Source organism: Lacerta agilis, chromosome 12 (assembly GCF_009819535.1).
Source record: "Lacerta agilis isolate rLacAgi1 chromosome 12, rLacAgi1.pri, whole genome shotgun sequence".
NCBI classification, from domain to species: domain Eukaryota; kingdom Metazoa; phylum Chordata; class Lepidosauria; order Squamata; family Lacertidae; genus Lacerta; species Lacerta agilis.
Window position 1 is genome coordinate 45,690,777 of NC_046323.1, and position 25,261 is coordinate 45,716,037.

The 25,261-nt window shown below is 42.8% G+C and overlaps 1 protein-coding gene across 1 annotated transcript in view; it reads right to left on the minus strand.

The window, feature by feature from the left end:
- The window catches only part of DPP6 (dipeptidyl peptidase like 6), a 358,183-nt gene that overhangs the window by 83,296 nt on the left and 249,626 nt on the right, over positions 1–25,261 (minus strand). The window contains exon 6 of the mRNA XM_033164933.1: positions 14,010–14,062. Coding sequence (XP_033020824.1) covers positions 14,010–14,062 — 53 coding nt within the window. The remainder of the gene's footprint in view (positions 1–14,009; positions 14,063–25,261) is intronic.

Below are 25,261 nucleotides of genomic sequence, written 5' to 3' on the forward strand. Positions count from 1 at the left end.
GAATGAAATGGTTGTGTCGGGAAAAGTTGCCTTGTAGACATGAAAGAGAGTTAGACCCACTTCCCTTAGTTAGACCCACTTCCCACATGAATTTACAAATTCCGAGCACAGACTTCCTTCTACATTTCCATGCTTTAGTCAGCATAAAGCTTGCAAATATGCAGCTCTCCATATATTTTCTTTAAAATTGGCTAAGAAATATCTACCTAGCATCATGGGAGACACACACATTTGTTCTGCTGCTGTTTAGAATCAGCTACCATAGAAGGAATTGTTCATCCTTTCTAACACATTTGAGAAAATTATGTGTAGAAATACCACACATATTCTGCTGACTTTTGAAGCTGTGAACTTTTTGTGCTTCTGTACCTTCAAAGCCAACTTGGACTGGACAGAGGACACCTTCAGACAGATGGCTGTCCTTTGGCAGTCTTTCACGAAAAGAGGACTGTAAGGTAGGACACATGGTAGTGACCCCAGTAGAGGGCAGAAAACAACAGCCCACCCCAAAATCTTCAACAGGCTTTTTGAACACGTGACCTTTTCTTGCCTAATAAAAATATTTGGGCAAGCGTTTTCCCTCTTGCTCAGAAAATTTTACAAGGAACAAAACCGTTACACCTTCTATCCCCCATTTGCTGCCATTTTCCAAATCAACAGATTGTACACTTAACTTAAGGCTTGTAACTAAAGCTTCAGGGAACGAATGTAGCATCGAGAAGCCACAGTCCCAATTATAAGCAATCATCCAGAGCACATAACAGACAGGCCCTGTCAGTTCCATTCACTGCATCATCTTTCAGGAGAGTGAGATTCTATTACTAGGAGAATCTGCAGCACAAACCTGCTTTGATAACGGATAAGGGGTAACATAACACAGATGAATGAAGGCTCCCCTCTTTTGTAACTGCCAAATACAAGTTCTGCTGCTATTAAAAGCTTTGTTTTCCCTTCCTCCCTCTCTCCCCCTGTCACTCTCTGTAATCTATTTTTAAAGATGAGAAATAATTCTAGTTATTGATCTACCTTCTGGTTAATTTTCTGATGCCTGTGGATGAAGCAAGTCTGCAAAACATTTCTGGCTTGCTTCCAAAATCTACAGTGACTGTGCAAACAACAATAGATGAGGGAGAAATATAATATTGCAGCATTCAGGTGAATAATACAATGCCAAGTGATGCCTGGCTCAGTATCACTGCAGGTAACAATGGTTTATTGGTCTCGTGTTTTTTTTTTTTTTTTTAACTGGAGCGATTCCTTTTCAATTTATGATTAGACAAGCTGGAAAGGCTAGAGGCAGAAAAAAAGTTTTCAACAGAGTTGAAAGTTCATAGGAGAAGAACTATTGTTACTCTTGATGTACACAGCAATTCATTGTGCCTCTGGTCAATCATAGTAAGGGAATCTTATTTTTCAAGCATTAGAAAAAATTGCAGAAACAATGTGACCAGGTTGATGTTGGAGTAAGCCTGTACAACAATGAACATTTTTCTCTATTGTACCAATTTCAACACCTGGAAAATGACTATTCTTTCTTAATGCAAGGTTAAGGAACCTATGGCCATGCTGGATGGGACTGATGGGAGTTGCACCTGCAAAACCATAGGTTCCCTGTCCCTGGGCTAATGAGATACCATCTACAATGCTTTCTAATCCTCCTGCTTCTTTCATTCAATAAGGCCTGAGTCTAAACCTTTAGCCATGAATTAACTTAAGAGATCTGAGTTACTGTCAAGCCCCAGCTCCTTCCTCAGTGCATCTTCCCCTCATGCTGCTCTTTCAAAATATCTATTCATCTGAGAGGTGTCTCAGAGGTTGAACTGAACCCAGAGCCAACAATCCTTGCCGAGATCAGGGCTTGCTCTAAGTCATGGAAGTCATGGAATGGATTGTCATGTATTGTGGAGGAGTCTCTCCAACTTTGCTTTGCCCTCCAGCTGTTGTTGGGGTCTGACCACTTGGCCATACTGGCTGGGGCTGATGAGAGCTGGAGTCCAAGAGAATGTGGAGGCTACCACTTGCTGAACCTTCCGTCTCTTCTCTTGGTTCTGAACTTAGTATTAAGTACAGCATATTCTCTAAGAATTAATTTTAACTCAATAAACACTCTTCTGTTGTTTCTCCGAGTCTTCCATTGTGGTCTGATTTGTAGAACATAGGTACATAAACAAGCATTTGGAAGGTGGTCTTGAGATGCCACTGTATCATGGAATGCAGATCCATGTTTCCAACAATCTCATTCGTTTTCTCTCGTGTTCCAGATAATTTATTATTTTCAGTATTTAACTACTCAGCCAGGGTTCAGTTAATTAATTTGCCTTCAATTCACTTCATTTCTGCCATGATATTTTGAGTATAATTACTCTTGTCACTGTGCAAAAGGTGTGAGCTTCATGTATAATCTTCACCCAGAAGATGTGCTGACTTCTCTATGGAAGTCAGCATGCACGAAGATCAGCCAAGGGTTTATTTACCTTCTTTCTTAATTTTTGCAGGTGATATCAATTAACGGGGAAGGAGAGAGTTACAGTGTTCTGTTTGAGATAACAAGTTGTTAGAGTGGTTAAGTATATTGTTGTTTAATGGTCCATAATGGCTGATAAGAGCTAATAGTTAGGAGATAGTTGGAAACATCTCTGTGGTTGAATTAGGGCAGGCATAGGGAACCTTCGGCTCTCCAGATGTTTTGGCCTACAACTCCCATGATCCCTAGCTAACAGGACCAGTGGTCAGGGATGATGGGAATTGTAGTCCAAAACATCTGGAGAGCCGAAGGTTCCCTATGCCTGAATTAGGGTGACCATTGCTCCCTTCTGCAAAACAAAAACAAAACAGAAATAAAACCAACCCTGCTGTGACTGGGGATCCCTCTGCTCATTCTGCTGATTGGTGCCCTGGACCTCTGCCTCAAAATCCTGCCCTGACAGCAATCCTTGCAATGGACTGTTCAGGAAGAGAGCATTGCTGGCTGTCACCCTGTACAGGAGCACCCAACACTGTAATCTGCTGTTGCAGTCCTGAGGCTGAAGTCTTACACTTATTCGTTTGAGAGTAAGTCTCACTGAACACATATATGCCTTACTTCTGAGCAAATATGCTGTAGACTTGGGTTGCATCAAGTCTATGCAATGATTTGATGAATGGTTTATCAGGTGCGTGACGAGGACTGCGAAGTATGTGGATGCATATGTAACATTTTGCAAAATTAAAATTAAAAGATGAACAAATATAGACTGAAATCCAAAATCCCATATATGAGTCAATCAGCTAATGATATTCATTCAGTAGGGATTGGGTGTACATCAAGTTGGCATGCTGAACTCTAGCAGGCAGGTGCTCAGTTTTCTGCTCATTGGGATAACTACATGTGATATAATCACTGTTTGTAGTGCCTTAGCCAATATGGGTTGGTTCAGTTCCCCCCACCGCCCTGCAAAAAAATATGCCAAATATGCCAAACTGGCTCATTGCTGTACCATTAATTCCTTGTGCATCCAACTGCCCTTCATCAGCAGTTGGAAGGTATGGAACATGGAGTCTCTACCCTATGCACTTGGAGTTGTTTCTTGCCTGGTTTAACTCACATTGCACACTCCAGAGGAAGTCTACCATGGCACAAATTAAAATATATTAACAGTGTCAAAGGACTAGGGAGACTTATATTCAAATATTCACTCAATCATGAAGCTCATGAGATGGCCTTGTGCAAAATACCACCTCTCAGCCTAATCTACCTTGCAGGGGTTTTGTTATCATGACCTTGAGGTCAGAGTCCCCCATTTTAGGGGATGAGGTCAGGGATTTGGAGTGGGAGGAAAAACTGCCCTCAGGGCTGGCCTTGATGTATACTGTATAACAGAACCATGTGTGCAAGAGGAGTCCATTGTGCCAGTACCTCTGAATCCTGATGTCATGAACTGGTTGGATGCAGAGGAATGGTGGGAGGAACCAGCTGGGGAACCACCAAGCCAAAAGGCTCAGAGCCATGGGAATGATGGTGGAGAAGCCACGAGAAGCCCTACTATCAGCCTTGTGCTCTCCAGATGTTGTTGGACTACAGCTCCCATCATTCCTGGCCACTGGTCATGCTGGCTAGGGCCGATGGAAGTTGAAGTCCAAAACAAATGATGGGCACCAGGCTGGGGCAGGCTGCCTTAGTGCGAAACCACAGTCTTTCTCACCCTGTTAGAAGTCAAGGACCACTAAAGCCATCTGGGCTCTTCTCACGGAAGGTGGAGCTTACTGTAGAGATAGAGCTGCAACTTCTAGTTAAGGCTCAGTTTAAGGACTGTTGCTGAAACAACACCAAAGCTCTGCTCTTGTGGAGCCTCCAGCTTGAGCTCTGCATGGAGCTGTCCAGGGTACTACCAGAACGTCCCCTTGGTACTGTGCCAAGGTTATTGCTCAAAACAGAACAAGTGTAAAGCTAAATGGGGAGGTGGGGAAGAACAATGTACATCACCTTGATCTCCTTGGAGGAAGGGTAAGATATAAATGCCATTTTAGATCAATTTTCAAAAGAGCAGTGGCGAGCTGTGTGTAAAGCAGAGGCAGTAATTTGCACTAGGCTGACATCTTATGCACAATTACCTGGGAGTAAGCCACACTGGAGCTTACTTCTGAATAAGCATGCAATGAATTGAGCTGTAAAACTTGGTATATCCTCCCATTGCTCAGCCCTGTTGAAGAAAATATCCCCCTCTCAGGGCTGCTTTGAACTCTAAAACATTGCAAGATGGCATAGAAATGCAAAAGTTGCTGTCATTGGCAAGATTGGCTTCTTGGTTTTTAAGCAGCCATATCAAGCTTTGAACCCATAGGAGTCTTGAACTGATAATATGAAATATGCCAGGTGAGAGTTTGCACTACCTGCAGGGAAACATTTCACATGAGCCTAGGACAGGTCAGGTGACACTCCTTGGCCTCTTTAAAACCTTCCAGTTCTGAGCCCTGAGGAGCCTTAAGCTTGCTGTATACAGACGACTGCCTCTGCTTTGCAGTCTCTCAACTGCATTGGAACTGGGGCTGCAATGAAATGTCCCAAAAAGGAGGGCAGTATAGAAGCAAATTAATGTTAGCAGCAGGCTGGTGAGTGTTGAGAAAAACATAAGCTTCCAGAAGGCACCAAGACACTTTGACAGAAAGAAAAGGCCTTGTTAAATAAAAAATAAAAAATACATGATTTGTTTACTTCAACACTTGCAAATGAGGAAAGGAGAGAAATGACAGGATGAGAAACACTTCCCAGCAGACACACAGAAGTACAAGGAGAAAGAAAAAACACAGGGAACTGTAGAGCTTACCTGAATGGATAATCAAAAAAACCCCACACTCTCTGAAACTGTGGCTCAGAGAATGAATGGCATTCTGAATTCTAACAGAAGGTTTTTATAACTGGGAGAAAATCTCCCTGACAGGATGATATGCCCCCTGTATAACTTGAACTTTGATACAAAACGTGCAATTATTAGTATGCAAGAAAGGTAATATTCCCTATGTGTTTGTTTAGGCAAGACATGGGTTCCCAAGAATGTAAGGAGAGCCCTGCTGCCTCAGCCCAAAGGCCCATGTAACCCAGCATTCTGTTCTTGCAATGTCCAACCAGATGCCTACAGGAAATCCACAAGCAACACCTGAGCACAGCAGTGCTCTTTCCTGGCTTCTTTTTGGACAGAGATGATTTGGCCATGGTTCTAAAGCAGCTGCATTGACTGCCCATTTGTTTCCAGGTCCAATTCAAGGTACTCATGTTAGTGTTTAAAGCCCTAGATGACTTAGGTCCCAAATATGTGAACGATCTCCTCATTCTCTACAGACCCTACTGGGTGTTAAGATCAGTACTTGGTAGTTCTTCCAACCTCAGAAAGTTGGGGGGCGGGGGGGGGGATATAACAGGAACGGACATTCCCTGTGGCAACCCTTAAGTTGTGGAATTCCCTCTCCACCGAGTTGCGTCTAGCTTCTTCATTATACCGCTTTCCATGAATGCTGAAGATGCACCTCTTAACAACAACAACAACAACCGCAACAACAGCAACAACAACAACAACTTGATGAAGATAATGAAATAAACCAGTGTCAGACACAGAATAGCTGCAGTAGAAGCACAGTCTTCCAGAGGCAAAAGAGAATTTTAGACCACAGCAATGTTTTCATAATGCAGGTTCACCCAGGATCATAGAAGGTGTTTGTGGCCATTTTTGCTTCTTTCATGATGGTATTGATGCATCGGTCAAGGAGTCCTCAAACAGTATGCTGCCTGGTCTCCTAAAGCATGTACAAGCTTGCTATGTAACTTGCAAGGCTCAGATCATAGCAGGAGCCAGCGTTTGTCCACTGGGGATACTATGCTGGCAGCCTTCTATTCCTTGAAAAATTCTGGAAGCAATTTAAAAATCTGGCAAGGGCTGGTGAACAATAGGGAGTTACAGTAATCCAGTCTGGATGACACAGAATCATTGATTGCAAGTTTTGCAGAGTAGACAACTTTGGCATCCCAAAAATGTTCCGTAGACAGAGATAAGATTCCCTTTCCTATAAGAGATGGTGCCATCATACTCCTCACTTGGCTTCTCTAAATCAGCTTCTGACTCAGCTGCTATAAGCTATGCCTTATCCACCAAAGGGAAGGCAAGAAGCTGAAAGCATCCAAATGATAAAATGAACCACTTAGAAGGAAAGTGCTCTAAGAGGCATTAAATATTGTACAGATTTTGCAGGCCACTTGGTTTTCTGGGCTTCATAGCCACATGCCGAGAGGGATCACTGTTATCTCCAGCAGCATGTTCTAGCCTTCAACTGCTGCAGGAATAACTGGCAATCCAGATGTTTAAAAATGGGTGGTGGTGGTGGGGCTGCCTATTGAGTTTAGATGGGTTTTGTCAACAGTGCCTGACTTGTGAGACACAGATGAATTTTGGCCACTACTGGGAGGAAGTGGCCCCTCTGACACTTTTGTGTTTTGTGGAACACAAAATATATCCAGAGCAAACTGGTATAAAAGGATTGTCTTGCAAAGAACTATTGCCAATCAATTTCTGCACAAACCTTAACTAGCATGGAGCTGGAGATTCCGAATCTAAGCTTTACTACTTCAAATTTAATCGTGCAGAAGCACAGCAGCAAACCAAACATTCAAAAGGCAGCAAAGAAAATGCATCGTTGGGTAACTCCAATAGGGCACAGCCAGATGAACATAAAAAGATGTGTGATTTTTTGTGCAAGACTGAAGGTGGAGGTGGCTGAATCTGCACCATATTCCTTGATCTGGCACTGTTTGTGCTCCAGTTTCTTTCTTTCTAGTACTGAAGATTGCGCCTCATTAAATAAATGATGGCTCTGCATAATTAGCCTGGAGTGCCTCTTCCTAATTATTCTTACCTTCCTTCTTCATTAACAGAGTGATTTAAAAAGGAAAGGAAAGATTGGGTTGAAATGGAAAGATTGGTGCATAGAAAGCTGCCTTCTACAGAGATAGATCATTGGTCCATCTAGTAACAATGTCCTCCTACACTGACCGGCAGCAGCTCTTCAGAGTTTCAGAAAAGGAGACTATCCCAGATGTACCTGGAGTTGAGTAAAGCAGGAATCTTTTGTATGTGAAGAACATAAGTGCATTATTTGTTTCTTTATTCACCTTCATATTATTATTCTGTCATCCACATTTAGTTGTTGTTGTTGGCATCCATCTGTCTCGGGAGACAATGGGGGAATGTGCCTTCAGGGGTGAAGTCCGAGCACGGCAGAGTTACAGTGTCTGCTGTGGCTGTAAGAGACCGATATGGGAGAGACATGTTTTGTTGCAGCTGGGGCACATTTCGCAATGCTCTGATAGAAGTACATTGTCTGTCCTTTTGGCTCTGTTGAAATATAATGGATTCAGCAATGAATGAATCCAAAGAAGTCTGATAGACTTCGTGTCTACTGTGGGCTTTCCATGCACCTTTAATTCACCACATTATAAAGATCACTTGTTAAATATAAAACCATGGCAAAGGAAGCGAGAGTGCCTGACAACTTTCCTAAATCTTCCTGGCTCCATTTGCACTCTGGATACATCTGCAGCCACCTCTCTGGTTTGCCTCGCCTGCTTCCGTCATCCGGAGTTCTCTGCTTTGCATGCAATTCATTACACCATACTTATTGATTTCTCTGGTGCTTTTATTCTGCATTGTGGAGTTGCGTTATTATTGTTAAACTGGCTGTTTTGCCCCATTTATTATTGAATGCTGTTGGCTCCCCATAAGACTACTGAAGTTGAGGGGTATTCATCACAGAAACCATAGGAGCCAACTTTGGGGTCCCTTTGGCCCCTCCAATAAAATATTTGAGGGGTCTGCCCCCCAAAGTTGATGGGCATTGCTATTCAAATGGTATGGGTGAGCCCCAGCATACAATTGATCATGTGGGGTAGGGCTTACCTGCCCCCTCAACTATTTATTTGGCATCCCTGATGAAAACGATGAATGCTGATTTGATTGCGAAGACCCAAAGGGCTGTCACTGCAGAAGTTGGAGCAGGCTAGTTATCTGTTGCTCCAGAAAGCAGAACTAGAACCATTTGTAGGGAAGTACAAACTGCTGATTGCATGGGAAGTGATGAGCTTTCTTCGGCAGGCACCATGGACAGGGGTTCGATTGAAGGACCTCTAAAGTCCCTTTCAACTCTATGATTCTATGGTAACAATGATCATGCTTGTTGTTGCTGCTGCTGCTGCTGTATTCACGTGGCACAGAGTAACCACTCCACCAGAAAACAATGTATTGAAAGGGAGGAGGGTTTTCATCCGGTTATGTGCCAGAGTCTGTTAATTGGCACTGAGTTACTTGGCCTTCAGGATGCTTGCAAGAGGCTGGATGGGAAACGGGGAAGTCATCAGGGCTTTCCACCCTCTCCAGTACCATTTTATAATGCCAGCAGAAGAACACCATGATAACCTGCCATGTAAAAGAAAATGAACCACAGGATTCTGCACAACACCATTATGACGGAGTAAAGCTGAATGTGTTTTGTAATGCTCTCAGTGGAAAGACTGTTTGCAAATGAAATAATACATATAAAACATAATAATAATGATAATAATAATAATAATAATAATGATGATGATGTGCAGTCTGCCCTGCAGTCAAACAGAGAGTTACACAAGGCTTCTTGTCCTAAAATGTAGATTCTCCATAACTCAGAAGCATAGCACAGGGTAGCACAACTGGAATCTGGCTTTAAGAAGAACACCACATTAACCATTTTGTATGAATTACTTTGTAGAGCAGCAAGACAGGAGCCCAAGTTACAGAAATAAGAGAACCCACTAGATGGCAGCCTAGTGCAGCATGAACTTGATCCACAACATTATGGACTGAAAAGGGGGGGGGGGAAGCAAATGAGAAGATGGACACGGGCGTCCGGAGGTGTTTTTTTTTTTTTTTTTGGCTGTACCAATAAGCCCCGAATTTGAACACCTGCTGCTGAAAACAAGGGCATTAATGGACCATCCCTTTGCAAAATAAGAATAATAAAAGGTGTTCTTCTGGATAATGGTGGCTCGAACCTTAAGGTTCCACTCAAATGGCTGGAAAGCTCTCAGAGATAATATGAATGATAGGGTTTGCAGACAGAGGCACAGCCAGCAAAAAGGCATCAGAGCTCTATGATGTATGATAGGGAAGACAGTGGATATTTGCTTCTCTAGCAGCACAAATAAACTGCATAATGGCTTAAATTAACAAACCTTGACCATTTAACAAAATTAATTTTAATAAAATGACACAAGCTAAACTGATTCTATGAAAGGCAGTTTGCAGCACAAAGCATTTTCTTCAGATTTTTAAAAATCCCTATATCTTCAAGCGAGGGACTGTAGCTCAGTGGCGAAAGACATTATTTGAGTGCTGAATCTTCTGGGCATCACCAGTTTAAAAGACCAGTTAGGAAGTGATGGGAAAGACCTCTGCAAGAGGCTACAGAGCAGGGATAGCCAACACGGTGCCCTTCAGGTAGTGTTGGACTCCATCTCCCATCAGCACCAATCAATATGGTCAATGGTTGAACAATATAGGAGATGGAGTCCAAGAATGTCTGGACTTTAGACTGTCCAGCCTTCCCATAGGGACTCACTACAACACTGAACTAGACAGACAAACAGTCTGACCTGGAATAAGGCAGTTTTCTATGGGTGATATTCACCATAAGTTACATGTGGTGTAGTTCCATTGGAACCAATAGGTTTAAGCCATTTCAACCCATTGGTGTCAATAGGTCAACTGTAAGGATGACTTAGTAGGATGACATCCTATGTTCCTAAGAGAGCCAGTGTGGTGTAGTGGTTAAGAGCGGTAGACTCGTTATCTGGGGAACCGGGTTCGCGTCTCCGCTCCTCCACATGCAGCTGCTGGGTGACCTTGGGCTAGTCACACTTCTTTGAAGTCTCTCAGCCCCACTCACCTCACAGAGTGTTTGTTGTGGGGGAGGAAGGGAAAGGAGAATGTTAGCCGCTTTGAGACTCCTTCAGGTAGTGAAAAGCGGGATATCAAATCCAAACTCTTCTTCTTCTTCTTCTTCTAAGCGCAAATTATAAACTAACAATGATAGGTGAGATGAACCATCTCAAGCAACACAACTGGGAACATCTAAATATGAAGAAAGTTAAGCTCTGGATCTGAATGGTTAAAAAAAAAACCCAGCTTCTTTTAACCTTCTATCTCCCTCATTCTCACCACCACAATGCAGTGAGGTTTCTCCCATGGAGAAAGGAATTCTGCAATATATAGTTCTTGCAGCCTACAGCCGCAAGGTACATGAGCATATTTATTTATTATTATAACATAATGACCGTTGCTAACAACTCAAACAGAAGAATGGGTTTATGACATGATTCTGCTGATTGTGTCAACCGGCCCTTGAGATGGACAACAGAGTGAGAAGGGAACAGAGAGGCTGTAATGGCAGGTGAGGTTGAAACAAATGAGGCAAGGGATATGGGGCCCAATGCCAAGACCATATCAGCAAGTGGCAGCCATGAAAGAAATAATAATAATCTTATTATTTGTACCCCACCCACTCTGGGCAGGGTGAAAATCCAGATTATGCAGACTTCTAACCACATCAGCCTGCAGCAAAATCATTGTAAGCATCCACCGGAATGTCAAGGATCAACCCATGGCTTGGCAAAACCCTCTGCATACCTGCAGATGCAAACAACACAACTAGACATAATGTCGCTTCCAAACATGGGCTTCATTTTGCTGTTTTGACTGATAACCGTTGAAAGAGCTATCCTAACCTTGCAGAAGTGAATATTTTTACCCTTCCTTATATTAAAAGGTCTCAGGGCAGGTTACAATACTTGAAATAGCAACAACACTCCATTTTTAAAAATAAAATAAAACAAAACAAAAAAGAGGAAAATGCAAATTTAATATGAAAGGTTAAAACCTACCAGTGGGTTAACTTTTCATAAATGTATGGGCAGAAAAAGAAAGAGAACTTTTCATAAATGTCTTTCCAGGGAAAGCATTCCATAATTTGGGTGCATTGCCAGAAGAACAGTCCCCCCATTCCTGATCAATCAACTTCACTGGGACACCCCGAAAAGGGGGGGGGGACTCACTCCATCTACTGACCAAGCCATGCTTACAAAATGTCCTTTGATGAAGAATACAATAGAAATCTAGGGAACACAGATCTGATCTAACAAGATATCAGTGAGTTGCAGTGTGCAGTGAACTACAGCTCTGATCTAAAAAGCCCTCACAGCAGGGAAGAATAGGCTGCTGTTTGAAATGTTGAATCTAATTTACTGTATGTCAGTCACAAAGCATTAGATTTCTCCTTTTAAAAAAAAAACACTACTGAAATTTCTCTCTTTCTCTTGGGACAAGGATTCCCATTTGCTGAGCTTTGCAATCAGTAACCAACAAGTAATCATTGTGCTAAAAATCTGTTAGGGAGGTTTTCTACAAGTCAATGAGAGAAAGAGTGCCTTCTCTGATATAGCGTCAAAACTGTGGATCACCATGCCCTTTGTTATCATTGGCTATTTTAGTTGTTTAGCCATTTCTGTTGTGATTTACTGCCTTTTAAAGATGCTCTAATTATATTTTATGGTGATATGACTTTTTTTGGTCTTATTTTGTATACCACCCTGACGTTTTAAATATTTAGATAAAGGTAAAGGGACCCCTGACCATCAGGTCCAGTCGTGTCCGACTCTGGGGTTGCGGCGCTCATCTCGCTCTATAGGCCGAGGGAGCCGGCGTTTGTCCGCAGACAGCTTCCGGGTCATGTGGCCAGCATGACAAAGCCGCTTCTGGCGAACCAGAGCAGCGCACGGAAACACCGTTTACCTTCCCGCTGGAGCGGTACCTATTTATCTACTTGCACTTTGGCGTGCTTTCGAACTGCTAGGTGGGCAGGAGCTGGGACCGAGCAACGGGAGCTCACCCCGTGGCAGGGATTCGAACCACTGACCTTCTGATCAGCAAGCCCTAGGCTCTGTGGTTTAACCCACAGCATTATATGCATTTATAGCTCATCCTTTGCTATGCCATCTCAGGGCTGGTTACGTACAGCTAAAAATAACAAGTAAGCCAAGTAGTGCACAAGAACACTAATCCATCAATTAGGTTGTATCAACCACACAGCAAGTAAGACCACGAGCAACAATGCAGAAGGATTGATGCTCTAAACTCATCCTCCAACCAAAAGCCCAATACAAAAAGGTGCATCCTGGCCTTCCAACAAAATGTATGCAATGGTGGGGCCAACACAGAAAAGCTTCTTCCATGCCACATTGCATGGTACTTTTAAGGTCTACCTCTGCCTCCTTGCATAGCTTAACACCCTAGAAGGTCTATCATGGGAAGAGATGTACCTTTAGGTGCTTTGGGGCCAAAGCCAACAAAGGGTGGTTAAAAAATTTTTTTTTAATAAAGGAGATAATAAGTAAAACTAAAACTATATTTTCAAGGTTGATGCTCACGCAAACAGAAGGATTGAATCAGAAGTGCAAATGATTCAGTGTGTGTCCACGCTGCAAGCTACCGGTAATTGTTCTAAATTCATACCATTTTGAAAGGCTTTTCTGGGATGTGATAAGCCCCTGGACATCTGTTTTCAGAAAGAAATCTCTTACACCAGCCCCAAATCATATTACTATGTGATCCTGTTGTTATAGCCCCTGTGCAAATCCAAAACAGGTCAGAAACCAACGCACGAGGCGGTGTTTCACCTAAGATGTTATTCTGTGGCAACACATCAGCTAGTGGAATTGTGTAGCTGCATCACGAGACACAGGCATGTGCAGAGAGGAAGTGCAGAAGATCAGGCCCAACAAACGACTGGACATTAAGTTCAAAAGGATGCGAATCCTTCTTTTACACCAGTTGAATGCTGCAACATGAGAATGACCCAGAAGACATTTGTTCCGAAACTTCAGAACAACCAAAAGTAAGCGTTTCTTCACAAGGCACATAATTATAATTTGTGGAATTTGCTTCCAAAAGATGTGATAATGGCCTTTAGCTCGGATAACTTTGAAAGGGTAATAGACAAATTCACGGGAGGATAAGGCTATCCACAACAGTTAGTCACGATAGCTATATGCAACCTCTGGAATTAAAGGCACTGAATACAGTTGCTGGGGGATAACAGCAGGAGAGAGTTATTGTGCTTGGGTCCTGCATGTGGGCTTCCAACAGGAGGCAGGATGTTGGAGTAGATGGACCTTTGGTCTGATCCAGCAGGATTCTCTCTCACTATTCTAAAATGAAGGAGGGGACGTGGGTGGAGCTGGCATCAGTGCAACACTTTGCTGCTCACTATTGGATCATGCTGTTCAATGTTAAGATTCATTGTGTTCCCTTTTCAAGGAAAGGCCCTTATTCCATTATAGGCTCTGCCAGTGTTGAATGGTTGAAGAACTGGGACACAAGCCCACATTGCTTAGGACGGTTCACTTCCCAGCAGCTCTCCTAACCTGCAGAACCCCCAGGTACCAACATCGTATCACTTACCCATCAGGCAGTTTTCGGAGGACATAAAAAGCTGTATACGAGTGCTGATACGTCTGCAGAATGAAATTAAAGTGAGAGAAAAAAAGGGGGGATTAGTAATGTGAAGTGTCAAGATTCTGTTATCGCTACAGGTCTAGCATGAGGAAATACCTGGTATTTGTTTTGTGCTTAATTGCATTTGCAAAGTGGGGCGGGGAAGGGGGGGGAGAGATAAAAACCAATTTCGTTGTGTCATAGAGAGGGAAAGTGAATTAATTCACCTAGCGCGGCTGTGTATTCTTTCTACCTCGCACCTTATTAGAACATTTGGCAAGTCCCATCACTCCAGATGCACTCTGTCATCGCTGTGGATACAGGGCCTTTGATTATGCTAGGGGCACATGCTCCCAGCAATAGCTAAATTTGGAACAAGCTTTAATGAGGACACCTTGGTCCACCAGAGGCAGGGTGCACAGCTATGACAGGCAAACAGTCCATCACTCTGTTCTATTTCACTGTAAATATGCCCAGGCATTACATCTGCTAGCACAGGAGAGAAAGTCACGGTGCCCTTTTCCAGCTGTGATGTGAGAGTTTATTGGCTTAAACCTTGCTTCTGAACTGGAGGCTTGATCTCACTGTTTATTATCAGGGCTACCAACTTAACAGCAAGTCAAAGAAGCAAAAACCCTTGACCCCAAAAACTGAATTCTGGGAGTCTTGCAAGGATGAAATAAAAATTAAAGGAAGCTGGGGGTGGGGTGTGGGGTGGGGAGAGTAAACCAGCAATGACAACCAGGTTGCTCACTCTTACTGAGTTATTCAGATGGAAGATGGGTCCTTCTAAGAAGCCTATTACTTTAAAGAAACCCTCACTCTGTTGTTGTTGTTGTTGCTTCTTTTGTTTTTAAAGTATCTCTCTCACTCTTCCTCCCAAGGGAGCCCAGGCAGCAAAGAACAAAAGAGTAAAAGCAATACAATTAAAAACTGAACAAAACATACCTAAACCATTTAAAAAAAACAATTAAGAACATCTACAAACATTTTTAGATTACCAGCAACCAAATCTATTGTGGGTTTGATATTAGAGCATGTGTTACATTTTCAATATTGCTGTTCACTTAAAGAGCAAAAGGTTGTAATAGTCATGGTCATTTCCTCTCCTGGGGAATCTTAAGAACTGTAGTTTTGTGTAGAGGAGAATTCCCACCATCTTCCTTGATGGAAGCCATGGCCGTTAAAGGAAAGTCACATAGACTTCAACTTCTTCCCCAGGCTCACCTGAAGATGTTGGGGATTGAACTTTTTGCATGCAAAGTGAATGCATCCATTGCTAAATGTCCTCTAATGGACATTGTTGCCCTGAGCAGACTTCCCACCGAGCTTCACTTCCTGGCTTGTAACTCTGGGCCATACAGAATTAGTTGCATATATCAGGGATTACCAACGTGGTGTCTTCTAGACCACAGAATCATAGAATTGTAGAGTTGGAAGAGACTACGAGGGTCATCAGCTATCTCTGGCACATGATTGTAGCTGATAGAATTCTATATGTAACACATTGGGAACAAGAAAATATAGCAATGGTTTGAACAGCATTGTCTAAAATTCACAAATTTGTAAGATGGAAGGCAGAATTCAAAAATGTTTGATTTATAGGGTTTCCTTCTCTACTTACTGATTTTATCACTTAAAGTTGGATATCTGTAATGTTAGAAGACCTGTATCTCAATATGCTGTGCTTAAAGAGTTTGTAGTGAATGCAATAGTGTTGCTTCTGCAAGGTTTATAACAATTTAAAACTCAAGAGGGCAAAGCACAAAGATGCTTGGGGAACAATTTATAATAGACTTTACCTGCCTTTGGCTCAGGGCTGACAGTTCTGCATTTAAAGGTTGCTTCCCCTCAAATGGTCCAGTAAAATAATTTTGGCCAAGGATACTCTCTGCTCTGCTAGTCCCAGAGGACAGAGTCTTTATATTAACAAATACAGGCCTAAGTGGCTGTGGTCTCCCTCCCAGTCCCTGAGCCAGGATGAAAAGCTGGTTTCATTTCACCTTCCTTCCTCTCCTCATTCCCCAGCCTGTCCTGAGAATGCACACTGAATTGGATTTGGAACAACAGGGAGCTTAATTGCCTGTAGTAATGAAATACTCCTGCTTCTAATTGCCATGATGCGTTTTCAATAGTCATTAACAACATTACTGAGCCATCTAAATTGCTGTGCTCAAAATGAGCCAGTTATATGTAGGCCTAACTGGGCAATCCAAACCAAATCTGTCCACATCTCCTCTTTCAAAGCCATCATTTAGAGAAGAACAAACCCTTCTGATGTATAAACAAAATTGTGATGTACAGTTATAATACTTCTCTTCGCATTTGTATCCTCTCCTTGCCTAAGGACCTCAGGCAACCTAATTTTATCCTCACAAAAACCTCTATGAAAAAGGTTTGGGTGATTGCAACTTGCCAAAAGCCACCCACAGGATTTCATGGCTGAAGGGTTTAAACCAGGGATGGAGAATCTGAGGTCTACCAGATGCTGTTGGATTTCAACTCCCATCATGGGAGGGTCAATGGTCAGCGACGAGGGGAGCTAGAGTCCAAAAACATCTGGGGGGAGGTCACAAATCCCTCATCCCTAATTTAAAGCCAAACCTCTTCAACTGAAGACCCAAAATTCAATTCAACCTGTTCCACTTCACCAGCTGTCACTAACCTGTGGGTCTCCATACCATGAGCTCATGAAGGCAACATTTTAGTGCACATCAGCAGCTGATGCATGGCGGAATTCCCCTTACCACTTGGAAGGATCATAAAGGCTCTCAAGATACCTGGATGGTATACCGGTGGGCATAGGGCGGGATTCAAATTTAATAAATAATGATGATGAGGAGCATCAGGCGCCTGAAAGTTATGATACTTGGAATGGCCTGGGAGCAACCTCAGAGGCAGTGGCAAGTTGTTCTTGTTGTTGTTGTTGTTGTTGTTGTTGTTGTTGTTGTTGTTGTTGTTGTTGTACCCTGCTCATCTGCAGCCTAGGCCTTAAATCTCCTTAAAACTGAATGATATTGGTAATGCAATCCTATACACATCTTTTCAGAACAGCTTATTGCTAGGTAAGTATGCGTACTATTAGAGCCTTAACTGTCCTTGGCCCAGGTTGCTTGCACTTAACTGGATATTAGATTGTTTCTCTTTCATTGCTTCAGCACATCGCAGGGCACCACCTCTAAAATGAAGCCCCCACAGAGCAACCCAGTCCTTGTTCCTCTTGTCCTGCATCATCCATCAATCACTCAGCCAGCCTGTCACTAGAGGAGTTCATTTTCATTGCAGAATAACAGATGTTATTTTTCCCCTCTGGTTTTAAATCTTTCCGAGGCTGAAAAGGCTAATTGTCAAATGAAGAACTCTCAGCGCTGCCTGGTCATGACATTCTGTAATGAATCGGAACCAATCTATGTCTGAATCGGCTTCATTACCTTTCTGGAATCAGTGCAAAAGCAGGCCATGAACATATACAGGCTCGCAATGTGGAGATACAGTTTTCTTCCATTTGTAAAAGCCTTTACATCATTATTTACTACCACCACTACTACTACTACTACCACTACCACTACCACCACCACTACTACTATCATTATCACCACCAATATTCTGCTCTTCCTCCTGAAGGATCTCTAAGCAACTTGGGGACATGGTACCAGAAGGCTCTGGTAGCTGCCTGGACCCCAATATTTTCTTTTGGTGCCCTTCTCCAAGTTCCCCCAATTAATTGTGGCAGATGGTTGCCAGGGAGTGTGGTGGTGCCTGATCTATTCAATGCCAGGGAGGCTCATCTGGTTTTCCACACTGTGGTCTTTAAGGCTCCTTGTTCTCCTTGTCACTACAACCCATCAGGTGCCTCAGTTTTTGCAACAAGCTCTTTTTTCCTGGTTTAAACTGTTTTACCAGCTGTGCATTTTACGCTGATTTTATGTCTTGCTGGACACAGATGCATGCATGCACACTCCCACACCCCCCCCACGACTTAGAATCAGCATAAAACACACACACACACACACACACACACACACACACACACACACACAGCTAGATAGAAAGATTTGTTTTATTCTGGCTTTAGCATTTTGTTGTGGCTTGTATCTTTTATGTCTCTACCAACCACACGCAGAACTTGCTTGCATTGGTGGTATGCCAAGAAAACAAACAAACAAATGGATAAATTTGATGCGGCCAGGGAGGATAGAAGTCAGGATCAGGTATAAAGAACTTCAGAACTCTGTATTGAGCCACCTCCTCCTGGAATTCTATCACACGCCTGACCATTATGCCTCATTTCTTCCATTGCGTTGGAAGGGGTCCAACTCTGTGTCTCATTCACCTGAAAACTAAAGATCACCTGAAGCAACTGTAAGAGCATGGCAGTCTATGTACATACCATTATGATGACTTTCACTTGGCACCATCTCTCTGGAGATTAAAAAGTGACTCTCCTGTGTTTTTAAGTTTCTGAGTACCCTGGATGGGTGCATATGAAACGGCTGCTTTTTTGAAGGCAACTGACTTCCTCCCTCTTTTATATAAGTTGTTATTTAGGGTGGACACCTAATTCAACACCAAAAAAAAAGGAAATTTGCTAACATTTGCTAATTTGTGTGTATTATATATATATACACACATATATGATAGAAAGAAGTATATACAAATTCGGATATAATTACTATAATACAAATGGAAACACATCTTGCCATACTGACCATAGGCTGCTACAGTTTCCCCCCGATCGGTGAGCTATTTTTGTGCCACGTAACAGCATAAACGACCTTCAAGTAAGCCATTTTTGGCAGTTTATACAGCCTTAGCATCTCCTCTTGATGATGACAGACTGTGTGGAGATCCCTTGCCACCTGTCATCATTAATAGGTTTTTCTACAGCATTGGTGGCAGATATTTCACACAAATCTATTTCTGCCCCTAAAACTGTGGAAATGCATGTATTTCTAGCAATATCTGAGAAGTATTTTCTGCACAACCACATTGCAGAGGGGTTTTTTTATTAAAAAAAATCTCTGCTCATGTATTTAGACTGCCATACATGCACACCATGACGAAGGGATACAGTGGTTGGTGGTGTCAAAAGCCACCAAGAGGTCCAGGAGAATTGGTAGGACTACAGTGGTACCTCGACTTACGAGCGACTCGACTTCCGTATTTTTTGACTTCCGAATGGCCTCCGAAAGTGAAAAAATGGCTGCCGCTTCTGAAACTTTCGACTTGCGAAGGGAAAGCGGCGGCACGATACCTCGACTTACAAAAATTTGAATGCGTTTTTTTCGACTTCCGATTTTTTTTCCTGTTCCAAGATGGCGCCTTCGACTTATGAAGATTTCGACTTACGAGCGCGCCTTTGGAACAGATTAATTTCGTAAGTCGAGGTTGTTGTTGTTCAGTCGTGTCCGACTCTTTGTGACCCCATGGACCAGAGCACGCCAGGCACGCCTATCCTTCACTGCCTCCTGCAGTTTGGCCAAACTCATGTTAGTAGCTTGGAGAACACTGTCCAACCATCTCATCCTCTGTCGTCCCCTTCTCCTTGTGCCCTCCATCTTTCCCAACATCAGGGTCTTTTCCAGGGAGTCTTCTCTTCTCATGAGGTGGCCAAAGTCGAGGTACCACTGTACATTCATCCTCTGTCTTTTTTCTGACACAGGCCAGCCACCAGGGGTGTGCATTCTCTTTTGTCTAATTGCTAATTGCTTTGTCACCCCCAGATTCCGGGTAAACGAAGGAGCTGGGCTGAACCAGGCTCCATGCAGTGGAAAAGAGTAGTTGGAAGCTGTTGTGTCAAGGCCTACAATAATCTCAGTATCCCACAGAGAGACAAGGGCTTAGTCAGGAACACGTCTACTGCAAACTGCCAGACAACTCTGAGAATCTATCTTTCCAGATAGGTCTACTACTCCTTTGGAAGGAAGTGGCCACTGTGAGTTTTAAATCTCACCAGGGAATGTTCTGACCACAAAAAATGAATCAAGGGGTGGGGGCCCCATTCTCAAATCACCACCCTCCTGCTCAGACCCAAAGTGTGGACCAGTCTATGGCTGCCATTTTAAAGCTATGAACTCTTGAGACACCCGTGGCAAGGCAGTCCTAGAATGAATGTCGAGGTTCTCCAGAACCATAAACCTAGAGGTCCTTGGTAACATATCCAAGACCATCTCCGTCAGCTCAGGTAGGGGAACTTATTGGAAAGTGGGGTGGTCAAGATGCCCACAGAATCCACTGTCTGGGCCACGCATCCAACACCACATACACTCACAGATACCGGTAAACAGATCTTATCTTGACAGAGGCACTGGAAATGGAGACAGACCACTGCTAACCCCTCACCCTAGGCCCTCAATTTTGTTTTGTGCTGCCTCAAGAAATGGGGGCAAATTTGGAAAAACTCAGCTCCTCCAGATCATCTAACTCAGCTAACAGTGATATAAGCCAATTCAGTCATTTAATGCAGGATCAAGTCCTGTATAAGATTTGTTTTTGTTTAATCTGGACTGATCTGGCATGTAACAGCAGTAACACCAGGACTGAGGGCAAATTGGCAGAGCAACTCTGGTCTCCTGTACTGGGACAAGGACTGGGAAATAACAGGGCACTTTGAGATATACACTTGCCCCCCACCCCATTTCCCTCAGCAAGCTTATCATATCTCCACTGCCCTACCCACTTCTTCCCAAAACTACTTGAATCTGAACAAAACCCCTTCCCCCTTCCCCATATATTATCACAGTTGACCACCAACATGCCGAATGTCCAGCCAGGTTGAAAAGGGTAAAAGGAGGGGGAGCAGTAAATAGATTCAGCTAGGTAAAGCTAACAGACTGGTCACAGTAGCAGCAGAATTGCCAAGTTGCAGCGGATGGTAAAATGCAATATATGGAATATGAAAACAAATCACTGCAGCAATAAGAGCGGAAGGCAAAGAGAATCCAAGAGCCTCTTAAATAAAAATCTTCAGAGCAGATCCCCCCCCAATAAAGAAATAAATAAAGGTATAAAGTGCTCAATACTAAAAGTAGACAGGGCACAAGCACTGAACCTGAGCGGACAAACATTTGGCAGGGGGCAGGAACAAATGACCACCAGAACTCACATGAGGGCTGCTGCTTGCTGGTTAATGGGATAATTTTCTTTGCAATAAATAAAAATACACGCTGGTTGCATAATAATGTGTCTTAAGTATTATGTAATGGTTCCTGATTTGTAGCAGTATCGATATTGATTTCAGATATGTTCATTTTTGCACGTCTCTCTCTCTCTCAGATGCATAGCTACTCAGTATGGCTCAACCTCAAGGTATTTATCTACATGCCTAGTAGGTTCTGGCACTATTTATTATAAACATTTATATACAGTACCATGTTTCATTTATAGGAAAATACACCACCGGTTTCCAACATATTAAAATTAATACAAAAGTAATTAAAATCAATGAATATAGTAGAACAACAACAAAAGCAATTCCATTGGGCACAATACAGCTCACTAAGGGAAGTGTATTGTAATTATTAATGCAAATATACCACCAGCACATTATTTTTTGCTAATAGTAATATTAATTCCAGTTCAATCAAAAGATTAAACATTTGACCATTTTAACAGCTCAGTTTCTGCAGGTAACTTTCTTTAGCATTTCACTCCATCACCCTGCCTGTTTCCCTTGGAGATCCATGTTGCGGGTGGCGAGCCTCTGAGTCACACTGATGTAGCTTTCTCAGGGAACGTGTCTCCTGCTACTATGGTCATAAGAACCCTACTCGGTTCCTCATTTGTATGAACTTGATTGTTTAGAACTTTGGAACTCCCTGCCTATTGACATCAAGCCATGGTGCCTTCACTGTGCTCTTTTCAGCACCTGCTAAAAACATTCTTTTTTAAACAGGTCTGCCCAGATCCTTAGACAGTTGAGGCAACTTTAATCTGTTCTATTATTCTATCCTTTGCATGTTTTAATGTATAGTTGTGAATTTTCTCGATTTTATTGTTTAATTTTTATGAACTGCTTTGAGGCTCCCCCTCCCCCTTTTACTATCAATTGGGGTATACATTTTATGGAATAAATAATAAATAAGTAGGTTTACTAGACAGCTGGTAGGGGCAGATGGCCGACAGCATGCAGACATCTCTGCTAAAACATCTGCACTTTCTAGCCATATACTGCTGGGCAAGGTTCAAAACCCCGAGCAGCTTGAGTCCAAGAAACACCTGAGCGTGTATATCCCAGCTTCATCACTGACATTGCTTGCAAGAGTGCGGTTAATTATCCCCTGGGTTTCAGAAGCCTGACCAGCTTTAACTAGAAGTCGGTTGTTATCTAGTGTCTCTGGTATAACATACTGTGGGGTACTCTCCAAGCACAGATTCCACTGCTAACTTTCAAGCATCTTTTGAATAACTTTTGTTTCAACAGCTTAAATCTTCTTAAGACTGCCAGTCATTTTAATATATATTTTTGGTATTTTTTATAGTATCTTATGTTCTGCTGTATTTCTTTGTATAGTCTTGTGCACTGCCTTGATATTTTAACATGAACTGGTGGCCTATAGATTTTTTTAAAATTATGAATGAATACATGGGGGGGGGGGCAAACTGGACTTCATCAGGGAAAAGTTTTGCCTCCACTTAATAGGCTACAAAAAAGCATTTGTGACAGCCACCCAAGTACTGAAAGGGAATAGTCTTCCTTCCATTATATCTGGTCGTCCTGGCGCCAGACATAACTGACTTTAAATGTAAGACATTATCTTAAACGACTTTCTTCACCTCACTGGTTTCCACCTGTCGTCTCAAAGATATTTCACAGGTTATGTTTTTATGGGACACATATTTAAAATGTTTTAAATGTATGCCTAAAACCATACCACAGGCGCCAGAAAAAAGAATAGCTCAGTTGCTTAGAGCTTGGTGTTGACAACGCCAAGGCTGCAGGTTCAATCAGATGGCTCCAGGAAACCCAGAAGCACTCTAAATCTTGTAACCCCCCTGTGATTTGCATTCAGAGGCATGTTGCCTCTGATCCTGGTAGTAGGATATTGCCATTATGACACAACTGTCTTCATGGCAGGCAAGCAGGCAGAACATATGCATTATAGGTTGTAGCCTTCAATAGCCTTACCCTCCATGAATTTCTCTAATCCTCTTTTAAAGAGGATCCCAACTGTTGACCATCACCACACCTTGTGCTAGCAAACTCCAAAGTTTAACTATGTACGTGCTGAATGAAGAAGTCCTTTTGCCAGTCCCAAATCTTCCAACATTCAATTTCCTTGGATGGCCTAATAAACAACAACAACAACAACATAATTTATTTATACCCCACCCATCTGGCTGGGTTTCCCCAGACACTCTGGGTTCTAGTATTTTGAGAAAGGGAGAAAACCTTCTCGCATCCTTCGTTTCATGTACAATTTTATACACATCTATCATGTCCACACTTACACACCAATTTTTCCCCCTGACTAAAAAGCCCTAGGCATTCTAACCGTATCCCATCGGGTAGTTCCTCCAGTCCTGAGATCATTCTGCTTGCCTTTTTCTGCCTCCTTTCCCATTCTGTAATATCCTTTTTGAGATGCAGCAGCCAGAACTGCACACTGCATAACAAGCGTGCCCTAAGCTGAACCTACTCTAAGAAATATGTGCTTTAGAATCAGTTTTTTTAAAAAAGGAGTCACATATCTTTAAAATTTTGCTTCTTTTCATATTTCATGGGGTCAGGTCGCAGATGCATGCTCATCACCCACAAATCAACTGAAGATTAATCAACACAGACAAAACTTTCTCATCACCCAGGGTTCAAACTAATGAAACGCCTTTCAACAAAGATGGGTCACATATCCAGCTTGGGTCCTACTTGCTGTGCTCTCGCCTACAGAAGTGGAAGAAAGGAAGCAGTGGGATATTGGCAAGCACGAACAGAGCTCTGCAGTCATCTAACAGCATGTGGATGTGCTCCCTGTATGCACAGTTGGGGGACCTTAACGGTCCAGAGATCCCTTTCACACCAAAGAGCCTATGCGCATACAGTTCTAGACATGTAGAGCTTTTCTCACACCTAACATTGACCAAGCACAAGTGAAGCCAGTAGGTGAGATCCCCCTTCACCTTCAGAGAAAATGTTTTGGAGTGAACAGAGCTGAAGCATTGGCTAATCAAGTGATGAATGGATTTGCATGCTTTCTCTGCCTCCAAGGATCTCATGACACTATTTGGAATAACATCTAGCATTTGTCAAGAGGATTGTCCTCTATTGGACTGTGTCCTCTATCTGGAGGGCTGAGTCTGGTTTAAAGATGAATAACCCATCAGAAGGGAGCTTGCAGGGGCCTTGAAGTTGTCTGACCAGATCATTGTGTGACCAGTTGTCTGCCACACAATGATAGCTCAGTTGGTTAGAGCATGGTGCTGATAATGCCAAGGTTACAGGTTCAATCCCAGTAAGGAACAGCTGCATATTCCTGCATTGGACCAGATGATCCCCAGGGTCCCTTCCAACTCTACAATTCTGTGATTCATTGTCAGCACCTGGACAGCAGACTGAGGAGCAGAAATGTCACCTGATCTCAGTCTTCTCCACCATCGTAAGATGAATTGCATTTCTACTTAAAGTGGTTATTTCTAAACGTGTGTCTATACATATAAAGCCCTAGATGGCTTAACCCCCAAATATCCAAGAGACTGCCTTCTTCCCTAAATAACCTTTTGGCTGTTATTATGGGCTGGGGGGGCTGGTAGTTCTGCTGCCTTAAGAGGTTCAGTAGTGGCAGCGGCCTGGGAGAGGGCCTTCTTAGTGGCAGCCCCTAAGCCACGGAACTCCTTCCCCACAGAGATGTCTGGCACCATCACTGCACAGCTTCCAACTGATGCTGAAGATACCAGATACCAGAGCTTTGCATTTTTAGGACCCATCCTATTACTGGGACTGTTATGTGTTTTAACTTCTTTTAATACTGAGTTTTAAATGGTTGTAACTTGCCCTAGGCCCTGCTGGTGAAGGGTGCAGTAATAAGTAGCATCACCACCACTTTTCAAATGCAAATGTGCATAATCTTTTGTCTCCTTTTGTGGTGAAGGCTTTGCTTTTTTTCTTTTTTCTGGCAACGCATAAGTGGCCACTCCAACACCATCCATTGTAACGGGGTTTAATTTGCACTTTTTAATGTTTGTAGAGGCGATTTGGAGTGCAGGTATTAAGCATACCCAAGCCA